The following is a 24998-nucleotide window of genomic DNA, read 5'->3' as shown; positions in this document are numbered from 1 at the left end:
GGGTGCGGGCCTGAGCTTATGTGGCCACGTCACCTGGCATGTGATGTGGTGGTGGGAGGGGGGGTCTGAAGAGCAAGGGAGCGGCGGCCCGCTGCTGACTGTGGTCAGCCACTGGAGCAGTGCTGCTGCCGATAGGTGAGTGGTGAAGCAGCGCTGTCTCCAGGGCTGCCCCAAGAGGGTTGCAGAGTGTCTTCTCTGCTGAAGACAGCGGCATACTAAGAAGATATAGCCAAGCTGCTTTCACGCAGAGGTGTTCACGATCTCGCTGCATTCAGAGCTGTGTCCCATGACAGCACCCAGATAGCGGTGTTCTGGGCATGTGGGGTTCCGATATCCAAGCAGAATGAATCTGTTTCCTCTGCTTTCAGCCGCAGGAGTTCCAAGCCTGCAGGGAGACACAAGGAGGTGCTGCCTGGGAGTACTGGGTGTGGCTTCCATAGGAAGGGGTGAGGCCTGGCAGGATGGAGCTTCTGCTGAGCAAGTTTCTGACCCTTCTTGCATTGATAAGACTTCTCTACAGTATAGCAGAGCAGAAGTAGCTACTGTCACAGTTGCAGTTAGTCACAGACACAGTTACGGCAGTCACCGACAAGAGGAAGTCCCCAAGAAAGAGGGCAAGATAAAGGTCCGCTTCTGCCTTCCTCAGTATTCTAGGGGATGTAAGTGACTGCATGCCATCCCTTATTTTTTTTATTGATTAGGCCTTGGTGAAATTTAAGAATAATGAATGTGCCATATGTAGAGATAGACTTTGTTGTTCTTTTGAGAAAAAGCTCTACCCAACATGCACTAATAGAAGTATTGTTGAGGAGTCCCCGTCTTTCTTACAGGGTATCCAATCTATGATACAGAAGGAAGTCAGGAGTTCCCTTTCATCAGATTGGGCACAGGCAGTTCCATATACTGCTGGAAAGCTGACAGTGCGCTAAATTTATCTGGGTGTCTCACCCAACAAGAGGTTGGTGGTTAGCCAGGGGTCCCCTAGAAATTGGACTTCCATGAACGATCTCAGACCCCCTAAATATTTCCACGGATGCCAACCCTTGGGAGTGGGGTGCCCACATGAGGGATCAGGTGTTCCAGGGCTTCTGATCAAGGAGTCTTTCTCAGGCCACCTTGAATTAGAGGGAACTAATAGCGGTTCTGGAGACTTTGAAAGCCGTAGGTCGGGGTATTCGGAATCCCCATGTCAGGCAATATGACTGCAGTTCCATATATAAACAGGCAAGAGGGTATGAAGTCCCTTCCCCTTATGAAAATAATGGCCAGGATTCTACATCTGTCAGTCTGTAGTCCGCTCTGCATATTAGGGGTTCAGACAATGTCAGAGCAGATTTCTTGAGCCATCACAGTCTGAATGGGAATGGAACCCATCCATTTTATTTTTTTTCCAGAGATTACCAGGGTTTGGGGTCCCAGAAATGGATCTCCTTGCCAGTCGGTCAAACAAGGAAGTGGATGTATTTTTTTTTTTTTTCCTAAATCCAGAGGAATCCCCCTTTGGGGTGGATTCTTTGTCTCACAAGTGGGATTTCAGTCTAGCTTTTGCTTTTCCTCCCTTCTTTCTCATTCTAGCATTTCTGGGGAAGATTAGGGAGGTCAAGAGAGGATCACTCTAATTCAACCCTCCCCTCCTGCCTTTTGGCCTAGGAGCGCCTGGTTTACCTCACTAAGGATCCAGTTTTTTTTCAGACCTTGGATTCTCCCAGTCGGCCAGGACCTTCTATGTCAGGACCTCATTCTTCACCCGGAGTCCAACCACTTAAATTTGACTGCCTGGAGTTTGAGCAGAGATTACTAACCTCAGACGGGTTTCTCAGAATCTCATTACCACTCTTCTAAAAAAAAACAAACAAAAAAAAAAAACACAGAAAACCGGTCACTACTAAAACTAAAACTAGGACTTGGTTCTAGTTTATTGAATTTCTAGGGGTTTCTTTGGGGGAGCTTGGGTGTTTACCTATAAATCAGATTCTAAAGTTGCTTCAGAAGGGGCTAGAAAAGGGGGTTTCTATCAGTAATTTAAGAGTCCAGGTTTCGGCCCTTAGTGCTCTGCTAAACGTAAAGCTGGCTGACGATCCCTGTGTGATTAGGTTCATCAAGTTGGCCTCTAGATGTTATGACCTGTTATGTCCAGAATTCCTCCCTGGGACTTGAACCTAGTTCTGTCTGCCTTAATTAAGCCTCCATTTGAGCCATTGTATTCTATCCCTACTAAAAATTTATGCCTGAAAGTGATTTTTGGTGGCCTTTAAGTTGGTTTGTCACATAGAGCAAGTAATTTTCCTATCAGTTAATCCACCCTTTACTGTTATTGCAGGGGGGAGGGTAATAGTTAAACCAGACCCAGCTTTTTTGCCTAAATTAGCCTCACAATTTCATAGATCTCAAGAGATAGTTCTTTCGTCCCTCTGTGTTAACCCAAGTAATGCTAAAGAGCAGGAATACCACTGGATGTAATACGTTGCCTAATCCAGTATTTGTCCTCTACTTCCTCTTGGAGGAACTCTTTATAGTCTTTATATATAGTCTTGCTAGGGTGGTGAGACAAGCAATCTCCCTGGCCTACAGTTGTTTGGGCCTCTCCCCCCCCCATCCTTTCCCCAGTGGGGCTCAAGGCACGCTCTAGTTGGCTGATTGCCACCTCTTGGGCCGAGAGAGCTGATGCTTCCATAAAACCTATCTGCAAAGTAGTAACCTGGTCTTCACTTTCTACCTTTTTTTTTTTTTTTTTGCCATTATAGGCTGAACATTGGGCCTTCTGCTAATCTTTTTATTTATTTATTTATTTTTTGGAAGGAAAGTTTTACAGTTGGTAGTCCCTCCCTAGTTGTTCCTATTTTGTTTCTGGGTAATGGGGGAAAAAAATGGTAATTACTTACCGGTAATTGGATTTTCCAGAACCCATGACAGCATCGTCCTTTATCACTTTTTTTTTTTCTTGGTGATGAACTTTTGTTTGGTACCTTGTGTAGAAAGCAAAAAAAAAAAATGTTGTTTTGACCTTAGGGTTATGGGTAACAAATTAACTGGACTGTCTCTGTCGCTTCCTATAAAACAACTGATGGGGGAAGGGTAGGAGAGACTCCACCTTTTTATACCGTAGGTTTCCTGTCCCTGGGGGCGGATCCTCTATCTGGGTGCTGTCGTGGGTCTTGGAGAATTCAGTTACCGGTTAGTAATGACTTTTTTTTTTCTTTTCGTCAGATGAAATTGAGGTAAAGAAATTCAAGCGGTATGCAGCACTTGTAGTATGAATATTGAGGTGGTGAAACTGAAAACCACCAAATACTTTTAATACTTTACCCCTTCCTGCCGATGGCATTTTTTGATTTTCATTTTTCGTTTTTGACTCCCCTCCTTCTAAACCCCATAACTTTTTTATTTCTCCGCTCCCAGAGCCATATGAGGTCTTAATTTTTGCGGGACAAATTTTTCTTCATGATGCCACCATTAATTATTCTATATAATGTACTGGAAAGCAGGAAATAAATTAAGAATGGGGTAGATTTGAAGAAAAAATGCATTTCTGCGACTTTCTTACGGGCTTTGGTTTTATGGCGTTCACTGTGCAGCCAAAATAACATGTCCCCTGTATTCTGTGTTTCGGTACGGTTCCAGGGATACCAAATTTATATGGTTTTATTTACATTTTGACCCCTTAAAAAAAAATCCAAAACTGTGTTAAACATTTTTTTTTTCTAAAAGTCGCCATATTCCGACAGCCGTAACTTTTTTATACGTCAGTGTACGGGGATGCATAGGGCGTCTTTTTTTGCGGGGCCGGGTGTACTTTTCAGTTCTACCGTTTTCGGGAAATGTTATTGCTTTGATCACTTTTTATTCAAATTTTTATCAGAATCAAAACAGTGAAAAAACGGCGGTTTGACACTTTTGAATATTTTTCCCGCTACGCCGTTTACCGAACAGGAAAAATATTTTTATAGATTTGTAGAGCGGGCGATTTCGGACGCGGAGATACCTGACATGTATGTGTTTCACAGTTTTTAACTACTTTTATATGTGTTCTAGGGAAAGGGGGGTGATTTGAATTTTTAATACTTTTTATATTTTTTTTTTACTTTTTTTTTTTTTTGCATTTATTGGACCCCCTAGGGGTGTTGAACCCCAGGGGGTCTGACCACTAATGCAATGCATTACAATGCTAATGCATTGCAATGCATTGCAAAAAATCATCCTTTCTTTTGCAGGCTGCATAGACCAGCCTGCAAAAGAGAGAATTTGCAGACAAGCCTGGGAGCCTTGTAAAGGCTGTCATGCCAACGTGACATCGGCCCTGGAGCATGCTCCAGGAGCCAGCGATCACCGGCAAAATGGCGGCGCCCATGCGCCGCCAGGATAATGGCGCCTTTGACTGTGGAGCCGGAGGGGTTAATGCCTCCGATCGGTCCAGGGACCGATCGGAGGCATTAGAGCCGGTTGTCTACTGCTTAAAGCAAACCTAAACACAAAAATGGGGCAATTTTGGGTAGTACTATCAATACAAACACAATTAGCCTAGAAAAAGGCCAACTACCACACAAAGAACACAAAATTCTGAAAATGTATAAATTTATTGAAAAATATATGAATAAATAATGAAAAAGTTCAAAGATAAGTGGTGCAACCACACATAAGTGTAATGAAATACATGCACCTAGGCTTTAATGAGAAGTCTATACTATATACTGAGTCAATGCAATATAAAAGAAAAGATCTATGGTTTCTCCATGATTTGAAAAAGGAATATGCAATTCTGTTTTTAACTTTATACATGGAGAGACCTAAAGAATCTAACAAATTATTGTAGATGACAACATCTTCGTATAGTATTGCAGACACAGAAAATCATGGACATTTTAAATAGATGACTTTACCTTGCATGTATATCAAACACTGATACGCGCCCCGACGCGCGTTTCACCACGCAAGTGGCTTCGTCAGGGGGAGAGACTATCTACATAACTACATAGTCTCTCCCCCTGACGAAGCCACTTGCGTGGTGAAACGCGCGTCGGGGCGCGTATCAGTGTTTGATATACATGCAAGGTAAAGTCATCTATTTAAAATGTCCATGATTTTCTGTGTCTGCAATACTATACGAAGATGTTGTTATCTACAATAATTTGTTAGATTCTTTAGGTCTCTCCATGTATAAAGTTAAAAACAGCAATTGCATATTCCTTTTTCAAATCATGGAGAAACCATAGATCTTTTCTTTTATATTGCATTGACTCAGTATATAGTATAGACTTCTCATTAAAGCCTAGGTGCATGTATTTCATTACACTTATGTGTGGTTGCACCACTTATCTTTGAACTTTTTCATTATTTATTCATATATTTTTCAATAAATTTATACATTTTCAGAATTTTGTGTTCTTTGTGTGGTAGTTGGCCTTTTTCTAGGCTAATTGTGTTTGTACTGCTTAAAGCAGTAGACACCCGGTGGCTAAGACGGCCGCCCGGCTCCCGGGCGGTCGCCATAGTTACAGACCCGACATGCACCATACTATTACGGCGCATGTTGGGAAGGGGTTAATAAAACTTACCCAATACTTTGGTTTAAAATAAAAAAGATAGTGTTTCCCATCCATGATCCATTAAGAGTTAGTTCTAGATGAATGGGCTGATCCAGAGTAACATCTTGGCTTCTGTAGTGAATGTAAAAATATGTTACTTTTTAGTGAGGTATGACACTAAGGTTTGGGATAACTTCCTGAAACTTGAGGTTCAGGTTGCTAAAATTGTTGAGAAAATGGATTTTCCTTTTGGGAATCTTGCTTAATTGAAAGATCTGCTTGAAGGGATATTCAACTCTCCAAAAGAAAATTTGAGAAACTGAAATGGTAAATTTTAAAACAAATATTGCTTCCACTTCTTTTGCCCATACCTTTTATATTGTTGGCTTGGTGAACTAGAAATTCACCTTAAAGGGGTATTCCCACCTCACATACTCATCAGTCTTTACTGCTGTAAAATCTTCTTTCTTCCTGGTTTCTTGCATCATTTGGTGGGCAGGGTTTCATATGCAACCTGCCGTTTAGCTCCACCCCTAAATTTGCATGTAGCTCCGCCCACCCACATTGGACTATAAAGTACAGGCAACAACTCCATTCTGTGTTGCATACAGAGACTGCCTGTCTCTGCCTTAATGAACCCAACTGAATTAGCTAGCCTGATAACTGAGAGAACAGAAGAAATGAAAGCAGCTCCTCTCCCCTATCTGATAGCAGGAACCTAGGTCACGTGGTGTAGACACAGGAATAGCTAGATACACAGTCTCGCTCCCTGCACTTAGCCCCTCCCCCCTCCCCCCTGAGAGCAGCAGATACATCACTTGACTCATGAGCAGCTAAGTCAGGGCTGTGGCCACAAAGAATTGAATAAAGTAAGATAGTGGACAAACAAAGCAGTTTTGCTGAAGCAGTGTATTTAGGAAAAGTCTTACATCCACATTAACAAGCAGTATAGATAGAATCCTTGTGATGGGACAACCCCTTTAAGGCTAAGACCTCAAGTAGCAGGCCGCAGCCAAAAAGCACTGTGGGAAAAACCACGACGGCAACACATTGTGGTTTTTCCTGCAGAGCTTTTCGCAAAGTTTGTAGGTTTTCTCTGTGGACTTTCTCCTTCCACTATACCTATAGGAAATTTTCCAGTGTTTCCATAGGTATAATTGACATATTTCGATTTCAAAATGGCAATGGATTTGGAAAACGCAGCATGTGCGGTGCGCTTAAATTTTTACTAGAATCCCATCGACTTTGCAGTGACTATAATTACGCCATGTGGGGCCCAAGGAAGGATATCAAGGGACAAAATTTGGCAAACGCTTCCTTTGTTTAGTCGGCAATCGGCTTTATAGTCAATGCTTCTGCAGAATCTATTAGATTTTCTGCTCTGGAAGGTGCATTATCCAACTCTATTATCCAGCCTTGAGATGTAAAGCATGCCAATTTGCAAAAAGAACATCTACATTTCATAATAAGGTCAACTGCAAAATATATCGCATAAAAAGTAGGCTAGATTGTAGATCTAAGTATGTTGTTTACATTGTCTGGTGCTCCACCTGTGATCTTTATTACGTTGGTTGCACCACACGATCTCTAAAAACACGTATTACAGAACATCTAACAGATTGTAACAAAGCTATCACTACCAATGCATCAAGAGCATCTAAACATTTCATTCTTCAACATCAGGAGGATGTATCGTCCTTCCAATATTTTTGCAGTTGAACAGGTAACGAGACCTTTGCGAGGTGGCGATTGGCGCAGGAAGCTTCTCAAACGTGAAGCTTTCTGGATTTTTGAGTTATTTACATGTTATCCTCAGGGTCTTAATTTTAGGACTGATTTGGTTTATTTTTATCAAATATACATACAATTTTTTTTATTTTTTTTGTCAGTTTTGAAATTTTTTTTTTTTTTTTTGTGGCTTTTTTTGATTATCCACTCGCAGAATATACTGCTAGTGCTATTATACGTTTATATTACCATTGATACTTACCATGTTGTTTAAATTACACACGCTAGCTATATGGTCAATCGTTTTTTTGGTTTTTGCTATATGATACTTTATTATGTCATCATGTCACTGTGTCATTTATGCCATAACGTACAAAGATAAGACAGGTTTATATGTTTGTTATTCTTAGTTTAATATGTATTGCTTCTGTACTTGATTTGCATTCATTTCCTGAAGTCACGTGACCATCACATGATCGTGTTTCTTGTAGTCATTTCCTTTCTCTGATAATGTTCCTGATTCCTCTTGCTGTATGAATTTCATGCGGAAACATCTAATGGACTTTTCTATGGTATTAATCATCAGTTTCTTTGTTTCATTGTGTAGAAATCTTCTCCTCCAAGGTATGCTTTCACACTCAGTGAGCTCTTAATCATAGTTTATATGTGAATCATGTAGATTATGCGATTTTTTTTTATTTTTTTTATTTTATTTTCATCTACCCTATGGATTTGTGATTACCCTTATGTATGTTTTTATAATTTAACATTTTTGTATCACTACTATTATAATGGATTTGATATTACTGACATATGCATGTGTTTTGTTTTTATCAGCCCGTGGGTTATGTAACCCACGGGTGCAAATAACTTGATTTCAATTTCACATTTGGCTGGCAGGATATATATCTTGCACACTCACTATCAGTGTCATTGCTATGACTAAGAGTAGAAGTACTCGAAACGCGTCAGCGGTTAGTCATGCGTATGTGAATTCGTTTTTCCATCTGGGTATGTTTTTGTAGGCAATTTTTTTTTTATCCACACACAGTATCTTATGTTTTTTATGGACTGTACTATGCATCAATAAAAGTTAAGTTTTATTTTACTACTGGACTTTCCTTGGTTGCTGGATATATCTACCCACGCGGTAGACGCGGTACAAATTTGATTCGCCTCCCACCTTCCCTGGCGCTTTTTTTTACACCAATAACTGCAGGGGAGGTGGGACAGGAACTAGGACAACGTAGACATTGAAAAAAAAAACCGTGTACAGTCACTGGCTGGCTAAATCAGGTGACCTCCACGCTTTAAGAATAATGGGTGTCCGTTTCGGTTCAGATGTGACTGTGCAGTAGAGAGGGATAGATGTTCTGCCAGGGATAGCTAGCGATTAGAATTATTTAGGCAGGAATCTTACACCAACAGATCTTAGGGCTAGTTCACACGTGAACTGCCCGCGCGGGGGGAGTTCACGGGGGGAGCTTTGGGGAGTTCACCCTCATCCTCCCTTTTTCCGGGCACTTCTCCTTTTGCCTGCGCCATCATGCGCCTCTTTCCAGCAACTCCCCATCTCCCAGGCCTTTCATTCCAGGCTAAAGTACAGCGCAACCCACCCACATACCCAAGGCTTCAACTGCCTCATCTTAAATCAATCTCTCTCTCTCTCTCTCTCTCTCTCTCTCTCTCTCTCTCTCTCTCTCTCTCTCTCTCGATAAGAAATTGCAACAACACTTTCAAATATGAGATTTCATTATTATTTACCATTTTATAGACAATCACAATATTTATTCGTTACAAATACTAAACATGAATGTTCCTATATGAATGTGTTATCATACTTACTCATACATTTTAAAGTTTAGTCACTTTATTCTTTTTAATAAATTTATATTAAATATTACTTTATCATTGTGTTCTTTATCTAAGACACACTATTAAACTTTATTCATAAAAATTGTGACTAATTCCCCATCACAGTTGTCACTGACACCTTGCTCTTCACAGACTCCTGTGACCTTTTTAACCTTTCAGATACCACCAGCTCCAAGAATAGTGTAAAATGAGACAAGCTGTCCTGGACTGGCTTAGCACGGAGCGGTGGTTTGGGGAGGCCACTGGAGCAGTGCTGCTCCAGCAGCCTCCCCGCACGCTCAGGCAGAGCGCAGGCAGTCTCCGGGCCTGCTCTCTGCCGCGAACGGTGCTAAGCCCCTCCCCTCCGCTAAGCCCCACCCCTCCATCAAGCCCCACCCCTGCTCCGCCCCCTCCTCCGGCGGGGGTGGTGGTGGCTTTCTGCACTTCGCCTCGGGCGGCGAAAGGGGCAGGTTCACCCCTGCCTTTAGGCCTGATAATAGGCAGGGTGGTGGGGTAGGCTTACTTCTGTCGCCACAGTGCATTTTTCAGTCCATTCCACCGGTACCCTCACTCACATTCTCCTCATTTGAAGTCCATGCTATCAGACTTTTCCGTCCACTCTCCTAACATTTAGCCATGATCTACCGTCCACCTGGCTCACCCTACCAATTTTTGGACCACTTTGCTTCTTGGCTTCCCCACTTTTTATCCAGTGTAATTCCTACCCTCATCATGGGTGACTTTAACATCCCTATTGACACCCCTCACTCCCCAGCTGCCTCACAGTTTCTCTTATTAACCACTTCTCTTGGTCTTTCACAATGTTCTTCTTCCGCCACACATGTAGATGGCAACACGATCGATCTTGTCTTTCATCGACTCCTCACAGTTTCTAAATTTACTAACTCTTCTCTGCCGCTCTCTGATCATAAGCTTCTATCTCTCACTATCAGTGCTCTCTCCCCTTCGCAAGATACTCCTACCCATCACACATATAGGAATTTGCGTGCTATTGACACCCAGCACCTCTGAGATACTCTGCAGTCCTCTCTGTCCTCCATCTCCTCAATCTCCTGCCCCAATCTGGCCACCAGTCACTATAATGAAACCCTTCAAAATGCATTGGATGAGGTGGCTCCCCCTCCACTCATAAAGTCCCACATAGGAGGCAGCAACCCTGGCACACGCCACAGACTCGCTTTCTTCAGCGGTGCTCTAGGTGTGCTGAGCGTCTTTGGAGAAAATCACGTTCACCTGCAGCTTAAATCATATAGTTCTGCCCTTTACCTCGTCAAACAAGACTATTTCATTGCCCTCATCTCTTCTCTGTCCAGCAACCCTAAAAGGCTTTTTAAAACTTTTCACTCCTTACTCACACCCAAGGTGCAGACGCCATTCACAGACCTTAGTGCTGATGACCTGGCTACTTATTTCCATGATAAAATTGATAAGATCCGTCAGGAAATAACTGCCCAAGCCCCAGGTGGCATTGATTCCCACATCTACCATAGTACTGATCCCCTCACCAACCGCATTTCAGACTGTCCATTCTCATCTTTTGAACCTGTTACAGAAGAGAAAGTCTCCCAGCTACTTTCTTCATCTCGCCCTACAACCTGCAGCCCCCTGTCCAGCCGTGGCAGAGTACTGCGGTCCCGTGGTGAGGCCACACAGGTGGGGCAGTGTATGGACTTGTCGCTGCCCCAGAGTAGAGGCCCTTGTGCAGGTCGCTCCGGACGATAACTCCTCCCTCATAGAGAAGCGGCACCCAGTCAGGTGAGCTGCTGAAAGGGCTAGGATGACGTCATCCCAGGTCCTACAGCGTGCCAGGTCCTGCAGCAAATTGAACCGTGAGAAGCATCGGGCAAGGGAGTGAATTGCGGTGGTATACGGGAATTCCATGTAGCCTATTCAATCCGGGACCCAAGGTATGTGTGTGTGCATTTTCAGACATCCGTTCGCCTGTGTAGGTGTGATTGAGGAACAAACATCCAAACACACATACTTTCACCTTTATGATATTAGTAGGATAGAATAAAATATAAAGTTATCACCCTCATCCACAAGGCTCTCCATAATGCTGCACCTCCCTACATTTCCTCTCTCATCTCTGTCCACCGCCCAACCCGTGTTCTCCGTTCACTCAATGACCTAACACTTACATCCTCTATTACCAGAACCTCCCACGCTCGTATACAAGACTTCTCCCGAGTTGCACCACTTCTCTGGAATGTTCTACCCCGGACAATCAGATTAACTCTCAATTTCTACAGTTTACAGGCCTATCACAATTTCTAACGTAAACCCTTCCATACTATAATTAGAATCCCCCAAATTTAACCCTCCTCTGTGTCCGTTCCCACATTTCCCCACATGATATGATGCCATCTCAGGCTAACTTTATAGGTCCAAGCTCCATCCACATGTTAAAGGTAAAGTTTTAAGTTTGTGTAATGACAGTAACCCCTATTATAAAAGTCTATAGTGCATGTAAAAGAGCAAAAAAGTGGCACTACTGCAGCTGAGGTAGAACTGCTTTATAAGCAGGTTAAGGCAAAAACTGCATATGGGCTCAGAAAAAAGATCCCTGGTGGTGCTCACTATTATGAATACATCAACATTTGGCACATGAAAAAAAATAGAAAAGAAAAATAGGGCACTCACCAGTCAACGGATCTCACCAGTCCCTGACGAAGCCTGACGAAGTGCCAGACGCACGAAGCGATCGTCGCTTTTTTCTTTTTTGTATCATTCCATCTTCTCTGTCCTGATGGTCGAAATGGCTGACCTTGTTTTTTAAGGATGAAATAAAATTTTGCTGTTTTTAGATCCGTTGACTGGTGAGTGCCCTATTTTTCTTTTCTATTTTTTTTTTCATGTGTCTATTATAAAAGTGTCTGACCTCTGCATAAGCAATGCCGCCCCTGCTACCTTTTGTGTCACCTTCTCTACCTTTATAGATTGTAAGCTCTTGTGAAGCAGGGCCCTCAGTCCCATTGTGTGAAATGACTTTCTTTGTAATATACCTTTCTGTCTGTATTTGTACCCTATAAATTGTACAGCGCTGCGGAATATGTTGGCGCTATATAAATAAAATGTATTATTATCATAAGACATCCTTGCTAACAGACATCTTGCAACGTCTGCAGAAAGCTAAGTTCTAAACTATTGATTTTTCTGTTCCGTAGATAAATCAAACTTCTCTGCATGGCTTTCAAAAATTTGAGTTTCTACACACATGGATCTTTACATCATATGTGGGAATGGTCTTACTCAGATTGGTCAAATATTCCTGAGATTTTAATTTGTTTATTTTCTTTATATTTGTAATTCCTTTTCATTTTCTGACGTATCTGTGCCTGTGCATATATTATGGTCAACTTGACTATTAGGATTATTAGAGGTGACCTCTATCGATCCCTGCATGTCATCTACAGGCCCCATTTGTTCCTCATGCTGTGATGAGCCATCTATGGCCATTAAAGTCACATGGTGCTTTATGTCAGCATGTTGGGATTCCTCAATATCTGTCTGAACAGATTTATTAATTACACTTTTATGTAATTTCTTTTCCGTTACCACTGTATTAAAAGTCTTTACCATGTATACAATGTTTCTCAGCATTTTCTCCTCTTCTGCAACACAAAATCTATTTTCAATGACAGAATTTGCCTGTGCACATTGTGTATATAGATTTTGCCATATATTCACTAAACTATCACATAAAAACAGCTTAAACTCGAAGCTACACTTCTTAGAGAATGACTGTATAATTTCTAGGAGGAATATGCAAATCTATCTCTCAAGATGTAAATAGGGAAGACAGTGCCTCTGTTATGCTGCCCTCTATAGGAAGCACCCTGAAAATCATGCCGACTTCCCCAGAAACCTTTACTGCATAATGTGGGTTTTATACCAAGACAGTTTCTCAGCTACGGATGGCCATTTCAGTCTGGCTGAACTTCTATCAAGTCAGCTCTCTCTATGCTGCGCTGACGAAGTGAGAGGCTGAGAGACCAGATTATCAGGATAATGTCCATCCTTATGGAGAGACCACCTATTAGGTGTGTGGAGACTTATACAGTCATAGTTGCTCCACTGCAAGCGATTATGGGAGGAATATGCAAATCTGTCTCCCAAGATGTAAATAGGGAGACAGTGCCTCTGTTATGCTGCCCTCTATAGGAAGCACCCTGAACATCATGCACGACTTTCCCAGAAGCCTTTACTGCATAATGTGTAAAAGAAAAAAGAGAGGGACAGCACCACGCTGTATATAGTGTAGTAAGTGAGTGAAGTGAGAATAAAATTCAGTTTAATGGTTATTCTCACCTGGCCGGTTTGTGAAGGATCACAACCACCATATAGGTTTTGGAACCGTTTACTAGGGGGTTCCTTCCTGGGGGTAGTGTGAGCTGCAATGTCCAATCACCAAGGTGTGAGAATATGAAGTCAAGGACCATCAACAAGGACTGCGCTTTACCAGTAGGATTTTTGAAGAACTGTATTTTTATTGAGATTCACACACAACGCATTTTGGGTCACATGACCCTTTTTCAAGTGTATAGGAACTCCTTCTCCAGCCGGAAGAAGGAGTTCATGTACACTTGAAAAAGGGTCGTGTGACCCGAAACGTGTCGTGTGTGAATCTCAATAAAAATACAGTTCTTCAAAAATCCTACGGGTAAAGCGCAGTCCTTGTTGATGGTCCTTGACTTCATTACTGCATAATGTGGGTTTTATACCAAGACAGTTTCTCAGCTACGGACAGCCGTTTCAGTCTGGTTGGACTTCGTCAGCGCAGCGTAGAGAGAACTGACTTTGTAGAAGTGAGAGGCTGAGATTCCAGATTATGGGGGTAATGTCCATCCTTATGGAGAGACCACCTATTAGGTGTGTGGAGACTTTTATACAGCCATAATTGCTCCACTGCAAGGGATTATGGGAGGAGCCTTTACTACATAATGTGGGTATAATTTCTATACTTTAATAGTAAAATCTTTACTTACCACTGTAGAAAGCTTCACCTTTTAGCTTGTCCTTGGAAGAGTTGGTCCCTGTCATCAGAACGTCTCTGTTTGTGCGGCAAGCTATATTTTTCCTTGAAACCATTAATGTTTTAATCACTTTTTTTTTTTTTCTTGAGGAAAAAGTGCCTGCATGAGTTGCAGTGCTTACTTGCCATACTTTTAATTGTGGCCGTTTGTGAGTACTGCAAATGAAATCTGATCTGCGGTGGTCCCCGTAGTCAGTCTCCCACTGATGTAAAACTCATGTCCTATAAATAGAAAATACAATTTTAAGCTGGAAAGGCAAGGTTTAAATCTGCATCCCCTACACAGACTTCGACGCAGATTCCACATAAAATTGGCGGAGAGAAAATTCCTGCAGTTCAGTATAAAACTGGTTGGATCTGGTTAGTTTATAGGTAAGCGGATAGGGTCTGTCTTTCAAGTCCCCCTAGAGCAGGGGTCTCAAACTCAACTCAGCATGTGGGCCTCAGAGCAAGATCCCAGCCAGTCGGCGGGCCGCACCGCGGCAAATTTAGCTCCGCCCACTTTTATGTTGACTCCGCCCATTCATTTTTCATGTGCCCCCACACTGTATAATCCTCCTACAGTCAGCCGTAAACTATATGTCCCCCCTCCATCTTTCCCCCAGTTACATATACACCCTTCATCTGCCCCCAGATTCATGTCCCCTCCATCTCTGCCCCCAGATTCATGTCCCTCCATCTCTGCCCCCAGATTCATGTCCCCCCATCTCTGCCCCCAGATTCATGTCCCCCCATCTCTTCCCCCAGATTCATGTCCCTCCATTTCTGCCCCAGTGTCATGCCGTTCTCTCCCCTCCCTTCGTCTGCCCCCAGTGTCATGAGCCCCTTCATTCCACCTCAATGTTTAAAGAGGACCTTTCACCATTTTGCCCACAGGCAGTTCTATATACTGCCGGAAAGCTGACAGTGCGCTGAGTTCAGCGCGCTGTCGGCTTTCCCGATGTGGGCCCAGTGTGAAGAGCTTACGGTCCCGGTACCGTAGCTCTTCTATGGTCAGAAGGGCGTTTCTGACAGTTAGCCAGAGACATCCTTCTTCACAGCACAGCCAATCGCGCTGTGCTGTGAGAGCCGGGAGGAACGCCCCCTCCCTCTGCTCGCAGTACTCGTCCATAGACGAGCATTATCAGGGAGGGAGGGGGCCTTCCTCCCGGCTCTCACAGCACAGCGCGATTGGCTGTGCTGTGAAGAAGGAAGTCTCTGACTGAGTGTCAGAAACTCCCTTCTGACCATAGAAGAGCTACGGTACCGGGACCGTAAGCTCTTCACACTAGGCCCACATCGGGAAAGCCGACAGTGTGCTGAACTCAGCGCACTGTTATATAGAACTGCCTGTGGGCAAAATGGTGAAAGGTCCTCTTTAACACACAAAAAAACACTTATACTCACCATCCAACGCTCCCCCGCCGCGCTCTGCAGTTTCACTAATAGACCTGTAGGCGCGATGTGATGCTGTGACGTCATCACATCACGCCTATATGTCCACTAGCCGCAACGTAGCGGCTAGTGGATATAATCATCTCGCAATTTATTCAACTCTGATCCGGCGTCCCTAGGCTTGTGTGGGCACAAAATTGTTCGGGGGGCCGCGAGTTTGAGACCCCTGCCCTAGAGCCTGAGACCCAAAAGCTGTGAACCTAGTGTAATTCTATTAATACTTTTCAACAAATATACTGGTAACATGGCAAATGGATTACTGATGTTTCATATCTTTGTTTCCTTTGCAGTGCATGTTTTTCAACTAGATATCACTGTGAAACAAGGAAGGGAAATGGTGAGAGAGAAGTTTAAAAAAAATGCAGATGTAACAGATCCTAGGGTCATTGATCTTCTTGTGATCAAGGTAAAATCTTTTCTTGCCTTTTTGTAAAACTACATTTCTCCCTATTCTGCACATGCCAGTACCTCTAAAGGCTCTGTTTTCATTTTTGAAAACCTGAATACAGAGCCTTTGAGACTCTAGCGTGCTCCATTCCACTTGATTTATCATTAGTATATTTATAAAAACACCCTTTTCAAGGGAATGGTGTATACAATGTGTTGGACTGTATAAAGGTGTTATAGTGCTAGGCATAATATACCATACAATGCACTGTTGCTTTTCAGGTTTTCTGTTAACTTACCGTATATACTCGAGTATAAGCCGACCCGAATATAAGCAGAGACCCCTAATTTTACCACAAAAAACTGGGAAAACTTATTGACTCGAGTATAAGCGGGGTGGGGTGGGGGGGGTGGGGGGGGGAAGGAATCCTCCATTGCAGATAAAAAGTCTGGTCATGTCCATTACAGCTTAGTAACTCCATGGGGATCATAGTAATAGCAGTTAACCCCATCATATCCCTCACATTAACCCCCTGTGTGCCTCACATAAGAGTTACTGATATGTGAGACATATGGAGGTAATAATTAGGTATCTTCATAATTAAGGTCCTTCATTAGTACCCTTATGTCTCACATATTAGTAACCCTTATATGGGGCACATGAGGGACATGATGGAGTTATTGGATGGCACATGGAGTTACTGAAACTAAATTAATAACCCCTAATGCCTGACATTAATAGGCAGAGTAACTAAAGGAAGGTACCTGTGTGTTTCACTTTACTGTAGCTTCCTCTCCTCCATAAAGCAGACATCTTCCATAAGACGCAATGAATCCTTGCCACTCATCTGCAGGGTAGATGCTAAAGTCTAGTGTGCTAAAGGACCTCTGATGACGTCATGACCATGTGATCAGACTCTGGTGTGGGCGGAGCTAATAGGATTTAGCCTCAACCTTATCTGCAGATGTTATATACCAGTGGCTACAGGACCTTTAATGACATCAGTCACGTGTCCTCGTGATAAGCCAATCACAGAGCAGTAGCACTAAAGGACCTCCCCTTTCCATGTCCTTCCAGTTTTCTGTGCTCCATGGACCCTGACTCGTGTACAGTCATGGCCAAAAGTTTTGAGAATGTACAAATATTAATTTTTACAAAGTCTACTGCTTCAGTTGTTCTAATGGCAATTTGCATATACTCCAGAATGTTATAAAGAGTGATCAGCTTAACAGCAATTACTTGCAAAGTCAATATTTGCATAGAAAATGAACTTTATCCCCCAAAACACATTTCAACATCATTGCAGTCCTGCCTTAAAAAGACCAGCTAACATCGTTTCAGTGATTGCTCCATTAACGCAGGTGTGGGTGTTGATGAGGACAGGGCTCAATCTGTCATGATTAAGTAAGAATGACACCACTGGACACTTTAAAAGGAGGCTGGTGCTTGGCATCATTGTTTCTCTTCTGTTAACCATGGTTATCATTGCACTGCACAAAAATGGCCTAACAAGGACGAGTATCGCAGCTAGAAAGATTGCACCTCAGTCAACAATCTATCGCATCATCAAGAACTTCAAGGAGAGAGGTTCCATTGTTGGCAAAAAGGCTCCAGAGCGCCCAAGAAAGACCAGCAAGTGCCAGGACCGTCTCTTAAAAGTGTTTCAGCTGCAGGATCGGGCTACCAGCAGTGCAGAGCTTGCTCAGGAATTGCAGCAGGTAGGTGTGAGTGCATCTGCACGCACTGTGAGGCGGAGACTCTTGGAGCAAGGCCTGGTCTCAAGGAGGGCAGCAAAGAAGCCACTTCTCTCCAGAAAAAAACATTAGGGACAGACTGATATTCTACAAAAGGTACAGGGAGTGGACTGCTGAGGACTGGGATAAAGTCATTTTCTCTGATGAATCCCCTTTTCGATTGTTTGGGACATCTGGAAAACAGCTTATTTGGAGAAGACGAGGTGAGCGCTACCACCAGTCTTGTCTCAAGCCAACTGTAAAGCATCCTGAAACCATTCATGTGTGGGGTTGCTTCTCAGCCAAGGGAATCGGCTCTCTCACAGTTTTGCCTAAAAACACAGCCATGAATAAAGAATGGTACCAGAATGTCCTCCAAGATCAACTTCTCCCAACCGTCCAAGAGCAGTTTGGCGATCAACAATGCCTTTTCCAGCATGGTGGAGCACCTTGCCATAAAGCAAAGGTGATAACTAAATGGCTCAGGGAACAAAACATAGAGATTTTGGGTCCATGGCCTGGAAACCCCCCAGATCTTAATCCCATTGAGAACTTGTGGTCAATCATCAAGAGACGGGTGGACAAACAAAAACCTACAAATTCTGACAAAATGCAAGCATTGATTGTGCAAGAATGGACTGCTATCAGTCAGGATTTGGTCCAGAAGTTGATTGAGAGCATGCCAGGGAGAATTGCAGAGGTCCTGAAGAAGAAGGGTCAACACTGCAAATATTGACTTGCTGCATTAACTCATTCTAACTGTAAATATAAGCTTTTGTTACTCATAATATGATTGCAATTATATTTCTGTATGTGATAAAAACATCTGACAAACACACATAAAAACCAGAGGGCAGCAGATCATGTGAAAATATAATATTTGTGTCACTTTCAAAACTTTTGGCAATGACTGTATAAGCCGAGGAGAGCTTTTTCAGCATGAAAAATGTGCTGAAAAAGTCGGTTTATACTCGAGTATATACGGTAAATCACATTATTATTATTATTATTATTATTATTATTATTATTATTAATTTTATTAGCACTTTTTTTTTTTGTAATTGTGAACACTATGTCCTTATGCACAGGCTAGGGGGTACATTGCTAAATTATATGGATACGATTACTTGGCTCCAATGGTTCCTATTTGAAATAATTAGTGTGTTTTTGGCCTGTTGCTCTGTTCAAACTTGGGTGCAAAACTGCCCAGTTCTTGTGATCGATGGGGGTTCGAGTGGTCAGACTCCCACTGAAGCATATTAAACCTGCAACACAGTTGGAATAGGTCAGGCTCATCTGATTGGAATGTCTTTTTTCCCAGGCCTTTGTTGCCAAGATATTAATTTATTTCACAATATTCATGTGAGCAGTCTGGAGCACTGAGAGCAGTTCCGTTGCTCCAGATTACTATAACCCACACTTCTCAGCAACACCCTTTTGACAGAGACAGGGAGCTAAGCTGAAATATCTAGCCTTGTTAGTCTAAGAATGGAAGGAGAGGGGGAGGTATATCAGACCAATGTGGAGCATAGCAGTTTCAAGCTACAGAGCAACAGTCTGTGCTTCAGATTGCTCATTTCAATATTGTAAATTTAATATCTCTGCAATGGAGGCACAAATGCTCTGGGGGTAAAAAGCGTTAGGTGAAAAAATGGATGTCTTCCCCTCTTAGGAGAGGGGCACCTATGTTTTGAGGGATCCGTGAAAACTGCCAAAAATATCACATGTCCATGATTATATAATATATGTCCATGGTTATATAAGTAGCCTGCATTTACTTAGAGTGAAATTTAAAGATGCTATGTGATTTCAATTAAAAATAAAAAAAAAATATCAGAGCCAGTATTGACTGTAGTTTGAATCTAGCCTTATATTCAGGTGAGCCTGAATGTTACTTTTGCTGTTTTAACCCCTTCAGGACATTCGCTGTGATAGTACGGGGCTGCCGGGAAGGATTTCCTGCAACCTGCTTTGGGGGTGTCAGCCGTTTGTTATGGCTGACACTGTCCTGTAACACCCACAAATAAATAAATAAAACTCCAAAAATCCATTTTTCACATATAAAATGTTATATGTAAAATAAACAATAACTTTAAAAAATTACATATTTGGTGTCACTGCGTCTGTAAAAACCCAAACAATAAAACTAAAACCTTTAACCCCATGCTGAATGACCTTTAAAAAAAAAACATACAAAATAATGATTATTCGCCACCATTGCCTCATAAAAATTCTATAAAAAGTAATCAATGGTCAGATGAAAACCAAAATGGTACCAATAAAAAGCACAGGTTGTCCCGCAAAAAAGAAGCCCTCAACCAGCTCTGTCAACAGAAAAATTACAGTAAAAATGTTATGCCTTTTAGAATATGGCAATGCAAAAATAATTTTATTTTTCCCTAAATTGAATTTTATTCTGCACAATTAACAGTGCATTAAAAAAGAATATTAATTTAGGTATTGTCGTTATTGTATGGACCCAGAGACTAAAAGTAACATGGTAGTTATGCTGTACGCTGCATGGGAAACAAATTAAATGCTAAAATGCAATGCCAGAATTGATGTTTTCTTTTACATTCCACGGTTAATAAATTTGGTCAATAAGTTAAAGGTACCCCAAAATGGTGTCATTGAACAGGATATCTCATATTGCAAGCAACAAGCCCTCATATGGCCCAGAAAAAAAAATTATAGCTTGTACAATGTGAAGATAGAAACTCCCCAAATCGCCAATTCATTAGGACATAACTGGCTGCAGCAGCAAGGAAATGTATAAGCTGTGCGAGCATATATCAGGGGACACATAAGATTTACAGTTTTTGAGAGAGAAGACACCAGCGCTGCCTCTCCCCCTACATCAGTGTCATAGTAGCTAGTGGGAAAATAGCATGTGATTTGGTATACCCAATTTAGTCTTCACAACTTACTTCTGTGATACTGATGCTCACTACAATTCTTTGAGGGGTGCAATTTTCAAAATGGAGTCCCTTTCTGGCAGATTCTAATTTACTGCCACCTCAAGGATTCTGCAAACATGGTGTCCAAAAACCAAACTCTCTGAAAGCTGAACAGCTTCTGTGCCCTGTTTCGTGCCTCAGCAGCAGTCTATTCCCATATTTTACATCGTTGTACCCGGGACACCCCGCTTAACCAATATAGTTAGGGTCTGGGGTTGCTAGGTGGGGTGGCATATACACACAAGTCCAGTTTCTTTAGTCCAAAACAAAGGTAGAGTTTTATTTTCACTCAAAAATATAGAGCAGCAACAAAAGGAAACAATACAAAAATAAATACCTGCCAGGCTAGGCTCTAACTAAACATAGAATAGGTTACCTCACCTAGAATAACAGAATTTAAAAGCCAGTAGAATCATTCAGGACACAGCTCCAAAAATATGACCTCCCAGTTGGCTCTCCAGCCAAGCTCTGCCAACAATCTGCTGGAAGTGAGCAGACTCTCTGCAGCTGAGTCGCTGCTAGAATATCCCCAAAGTATGGACTGGAGGGGAATGGAATGACAGGTCCCACTACCAACCTACCTGCCATTCCTAAAAATCCAGCCCAGTAACCAGAACTCTGAAATAACCCTCAGCAGACAATAGTTATCTGCTGAGAAACGTTCTTTCTGGAGTTTTATCATCTCACCCACCTTAGTAGTCTGGGTGAGATGTACACCCCCTCCATTACCTGACCAGCCATCGGCTTACAATATGGGTGCAAATTGCTGTTTGGTAAAGAAGCAGCGCTATTTGGGTTTTGGAATGGATTGGTTTTTGGACATCATGACAATTTTTTTGTAGAGTTCCTGAAGTTTCACTAAAGTGGAATCTCCTAATATGTGACCCCATTTTAAAACTACATCCTTCATGGAATTTATACAAGGGTACAGTGAGCATTTTTAGTGTTGAATTAATTTATTCTCTAGAAATTAATACACCATCAGCTGTGTAGAGTGAAAATTACAATTTTTTTTTGATGTGTCGTGCCCAGCTTGTGTCAGAGACAAACGCTCCAAAGGCTTTTGTACCAGGGGTAACCCGCTTAACAGTTTTTGGAGTGTGTGTGTGTCTCTCACAATCTGGCACACCATACCAGGCACTAAAATGGTGTATCTCTGGAAAAATTGCAATTTTCACTTTTCACTGCGCATTTATTTCTTGAAATTAAAATGCAATACTCAAGGGTTAAAAATGCTCACTATGCCCCTTCGTACATTCCTTGAGGAGGAGTAGTTTTCAAAACAGGGAGTGCATTTTTTATTTTTGCCTAAGTCCCTCTGCAATAGCTCGCCAATGCAGTGAAAATAACCAAATTAGACATCAAATATGGCGCTTCTTAATTTCTGAGCCTTGCCATATTTGTAGGTAAGAGTGAGTCCACAATAGGATGTTTCCGAAATCAGGAGACAGAGCATAATTGTAAAGTTGACATTTTATAATTCTTTAATATGGGCAGGGGCCATTGGACACTTCAATGGCCTATCTGGGAAAATGTTAGTTTTCATTTTGCACCATCTGCTGCATATTTCTTTTTGGAAAACATCTTTGGGATCAAAATTATCACTATACAGTGGGTACAGAAAGTATTCAGACCCCTTTAAATTTAATAACTACGCAACTTAAATGGAGACAATAAGAGGCAGAAAAGATGGGCTTCAATGGGTTGAAAATAAAGTTTAAAGAGGCTCTATCAGCAAAATTATGCTGATAGGGCCCCACATATGCGTGAATAGCCTTTAGCATGCAGCTGCTACTGTGCATGCACCCGGGGCGGGGTAGTTTAATATAACTTAAGCGGTGCCTGAATAGCCTATTCACACATATGTGGGGCCCTTTCAGCATAATTTTGCTGATAGAGCCCCTTTAATGATCTCCGTTCCTTCAAGAGAGTCTTTCCAGATTACTTAGCATTACCAAAATACCTCCTTTGTTGCCTTAGTAAGCAGCCTAATTTCTGCATGTGTCCAGTTTTTTTTGTTTTTTTTTCAATATGCAAATTAGGTAGCACATTAAACTGGGGTTGTCCCCAGGGGTTCTCATATTGCTATGTGCTCTGGGTTAAGCTTGCAAAGCCTGCCCAACTCCTCCCAACAAGCCCTCTGGTAATTACTGGTAGGTTTATGGATCTTCTATTTATGAAGCTCTTACAATAAAAACCTGATATGACAACCACTGTGTACTTTCACTGCATGAAAGGAATGGTTGGTTATTACATTTACAGAGACAGATTAATACTGTCATTAAATGGGCATCCTGTTTTATTTCAAGATCTGGGATCTTTCAAGGTCCCCTTTGCGTGCCCAGGCTAGAAGTGAGGTTTCTCAGGTAACTGCTGTAGTTACTTACTGGCTTCGGTACTATTCCGTTATCGGGCCAGCAGCAGCGCAGTTCAGCAGCAGCTTTCGGGACAGCAGTTCAGCAGCGGGAATTACAATGACATCCGAGGACTGCTGGCCCGATGCTTGTGCCCAGTAACCAGTACATCGATGACCCCCCTCCCCCATCCTTCTCCTCCTGCCAGTGCTGCCCCCCAGCTCTCCTTACATCTTCCCCGTACCCTCTCCCCGCCACACGACTAGGCCTCACCTCAGCGCTAGTACCGAGACCGAAAGGAAAGACACCGGGGCTCAATCCAGGCCCTGACAAGAAACACGCCGACTATAGGAACGGTGAGCTACAGCGAGCCGGAGGGACAAACTTTCTGCAGCGTCCGGCGGCTATCTAGTAGCATTCATTGCTCAAGATTTACGGTGAGGCCTATTACAGGGAGAGGGTACGGGGCAGATGTAAGAAGAGCTGGGGGGCAGCACTGGAAGGAAGAGGAGGATGAGGGCATCGATCGATGTACTGCCTACTACACACAAGCACGGCCTCTATCATCGGGCCAGCATCGGCTTAGTCATGTGGCGGGGAGAGGGTACGGGGTAGATGTAAGGAGAGCTGGGGGGCAGCACTGGAAGGAGGAGGAGATGGAGGGGGGGTCATTGATGTACTGGCTACTGGGCACAAGCATCGGGCCAGCAGTCCTCGGATGTCATTGTAATTCCCGCTGCTGAACTGAACTGCTGTCCCGAAAGCTGGTGCTGAAATGCGCTGCTGCTGGCCCGATAACGGAATAGTACCCTGGCTTCAGTAGTCACATGTTGGTTACTGGTGATGTAATTACTCATATGTTACAAATGCCCAATCACAGGGCTAATTGGTCACCTGAGCCATGTCACTTCTGGTCTAGCCATTGCAGGCATGGAGAAGTGTGAGGGTAGGCTTTGCTGCGTGGGTGGTGGTGGTTTTTTTTTTTTTTTTTTTTTTGGAGGGGGAGGGGAGGGAGTTGTAATCCCACTGCAGTTTCCCCAAGTTGTTGAGTTTGGAGCCAGTAGTGGAAGTACTGCCATAGCAGTTGTTACAGGTGGCCTTAGGAGTCCTCGTGGGCTTTTTTTTTTTTTTTTTTTTTTTTTTTTGTATCTCTTACTTCTCTAGTTCTCTTACTTCTCCATTATCTGTTGGATCACTTCTTTTACTCCAGGAAACAGTCGTTTACTTTACCGATCTCCACTCCTTCCCAAAGCTGTCTCTGCTTCCCCTTGAGTCTCCAGGAGGCTGAAAGATGGAGCCATGGGCAGGAGCTGGGAATCATAAGTAGGGCTGCAACACTTAGTGTGTGTTGGATTTACCTCTGCTAATATTAGGAATGTACTTTTGATAATGTAAAGTCTTACCTTATGAGACTATTTTAATGCCTTTTGTGATAGTTGATGAAGCTATGTTGCCAATAACTGGTGGTCCTAAAATAAAATGAATGTCCTAATCTTGTCATTTTGTGATTTCTCATAGGGTAAGATGGATTTGGAAGAAACCATAAAAGTTTGGAAGCAAAGGACTCATATTATGCGATATTTCCATGAGACAGAGAGTCTACAGCCTGCTGATTTTCTTTGTAACTTCTATGCTGGGCAAGACTGAGTGTTAATCAAAAATTGTTTACTGTTACTCATGTAGGACTGTGAGCACTAATTAATGTGCAAGAAACATTAAATGCATATATTCAAATCGTGTCGTCTTGATTTTTAATAGAACCATTAACTGGGGTATACATTTAAAAAAAATAAAAAAAATAAAATAAAATAGGGCATAAATGCAAAAGGTATGTACAGTGAAAGCTCTCCAAAAGACCTCCTCTTTAAGAGCTCTCTTGAGATTTCACTGTATTTACAAATGATAAAGACAAATACAATAATTTCGTCATAGTGACAGTGGTACTGTGCAGAAGAAAAGAGGACCCTTCCTG

The 24998-nt window shown here is 42.5% G+C and overlaps 1 protein-coding gene across 1 annotated transcript in view; it reads left to right on the top strand.

The window, feature by feature from the left end:
- Positions 1-24760, top strand: part of NDUFA6 (NADH:ubiquinone oxidoreductase subunit A6) — a 41235-nt gene extending 16475 nt beyond the window's left edge. The window contains exons 2-3 of the mRNA XM_075286377.1: positions 15885-16000; positions 24545-24760. Of these exons, the coding sequence (XP_075142478.1) occupies positions 15885-16000; positions 24545-24673 (245 nt within the window). The 3' untranslated portion in view covers positions 24674-24760. The remainder of the gene's footprint in view (positions 1-15884; positions 16001-24544) is intronic.
- The last annotated feature ends 238 nt before the right edge of the window (positions 24761-24998 follow it).

Source organism: Leptodactylus fuscus, chromosome 9 (assembly GCF_031893055.1).
Source record: "Leptodactylus fuscus isolate aLepFus1 chromosome 9, aLepFus1.hap2, whole genome shotgun sequence".
NCBI lineage: Eukaryota > Metazoa > Chordata > Amphibia > Anura > Leptodactylidae > Leptodactylus > Leptodactylus fuscus.
The sequence above is the reverse complement of the archived record's forward strand: the minus strand, read 5'-3'. Positions and strand labels throughout refer to the sequence as shown.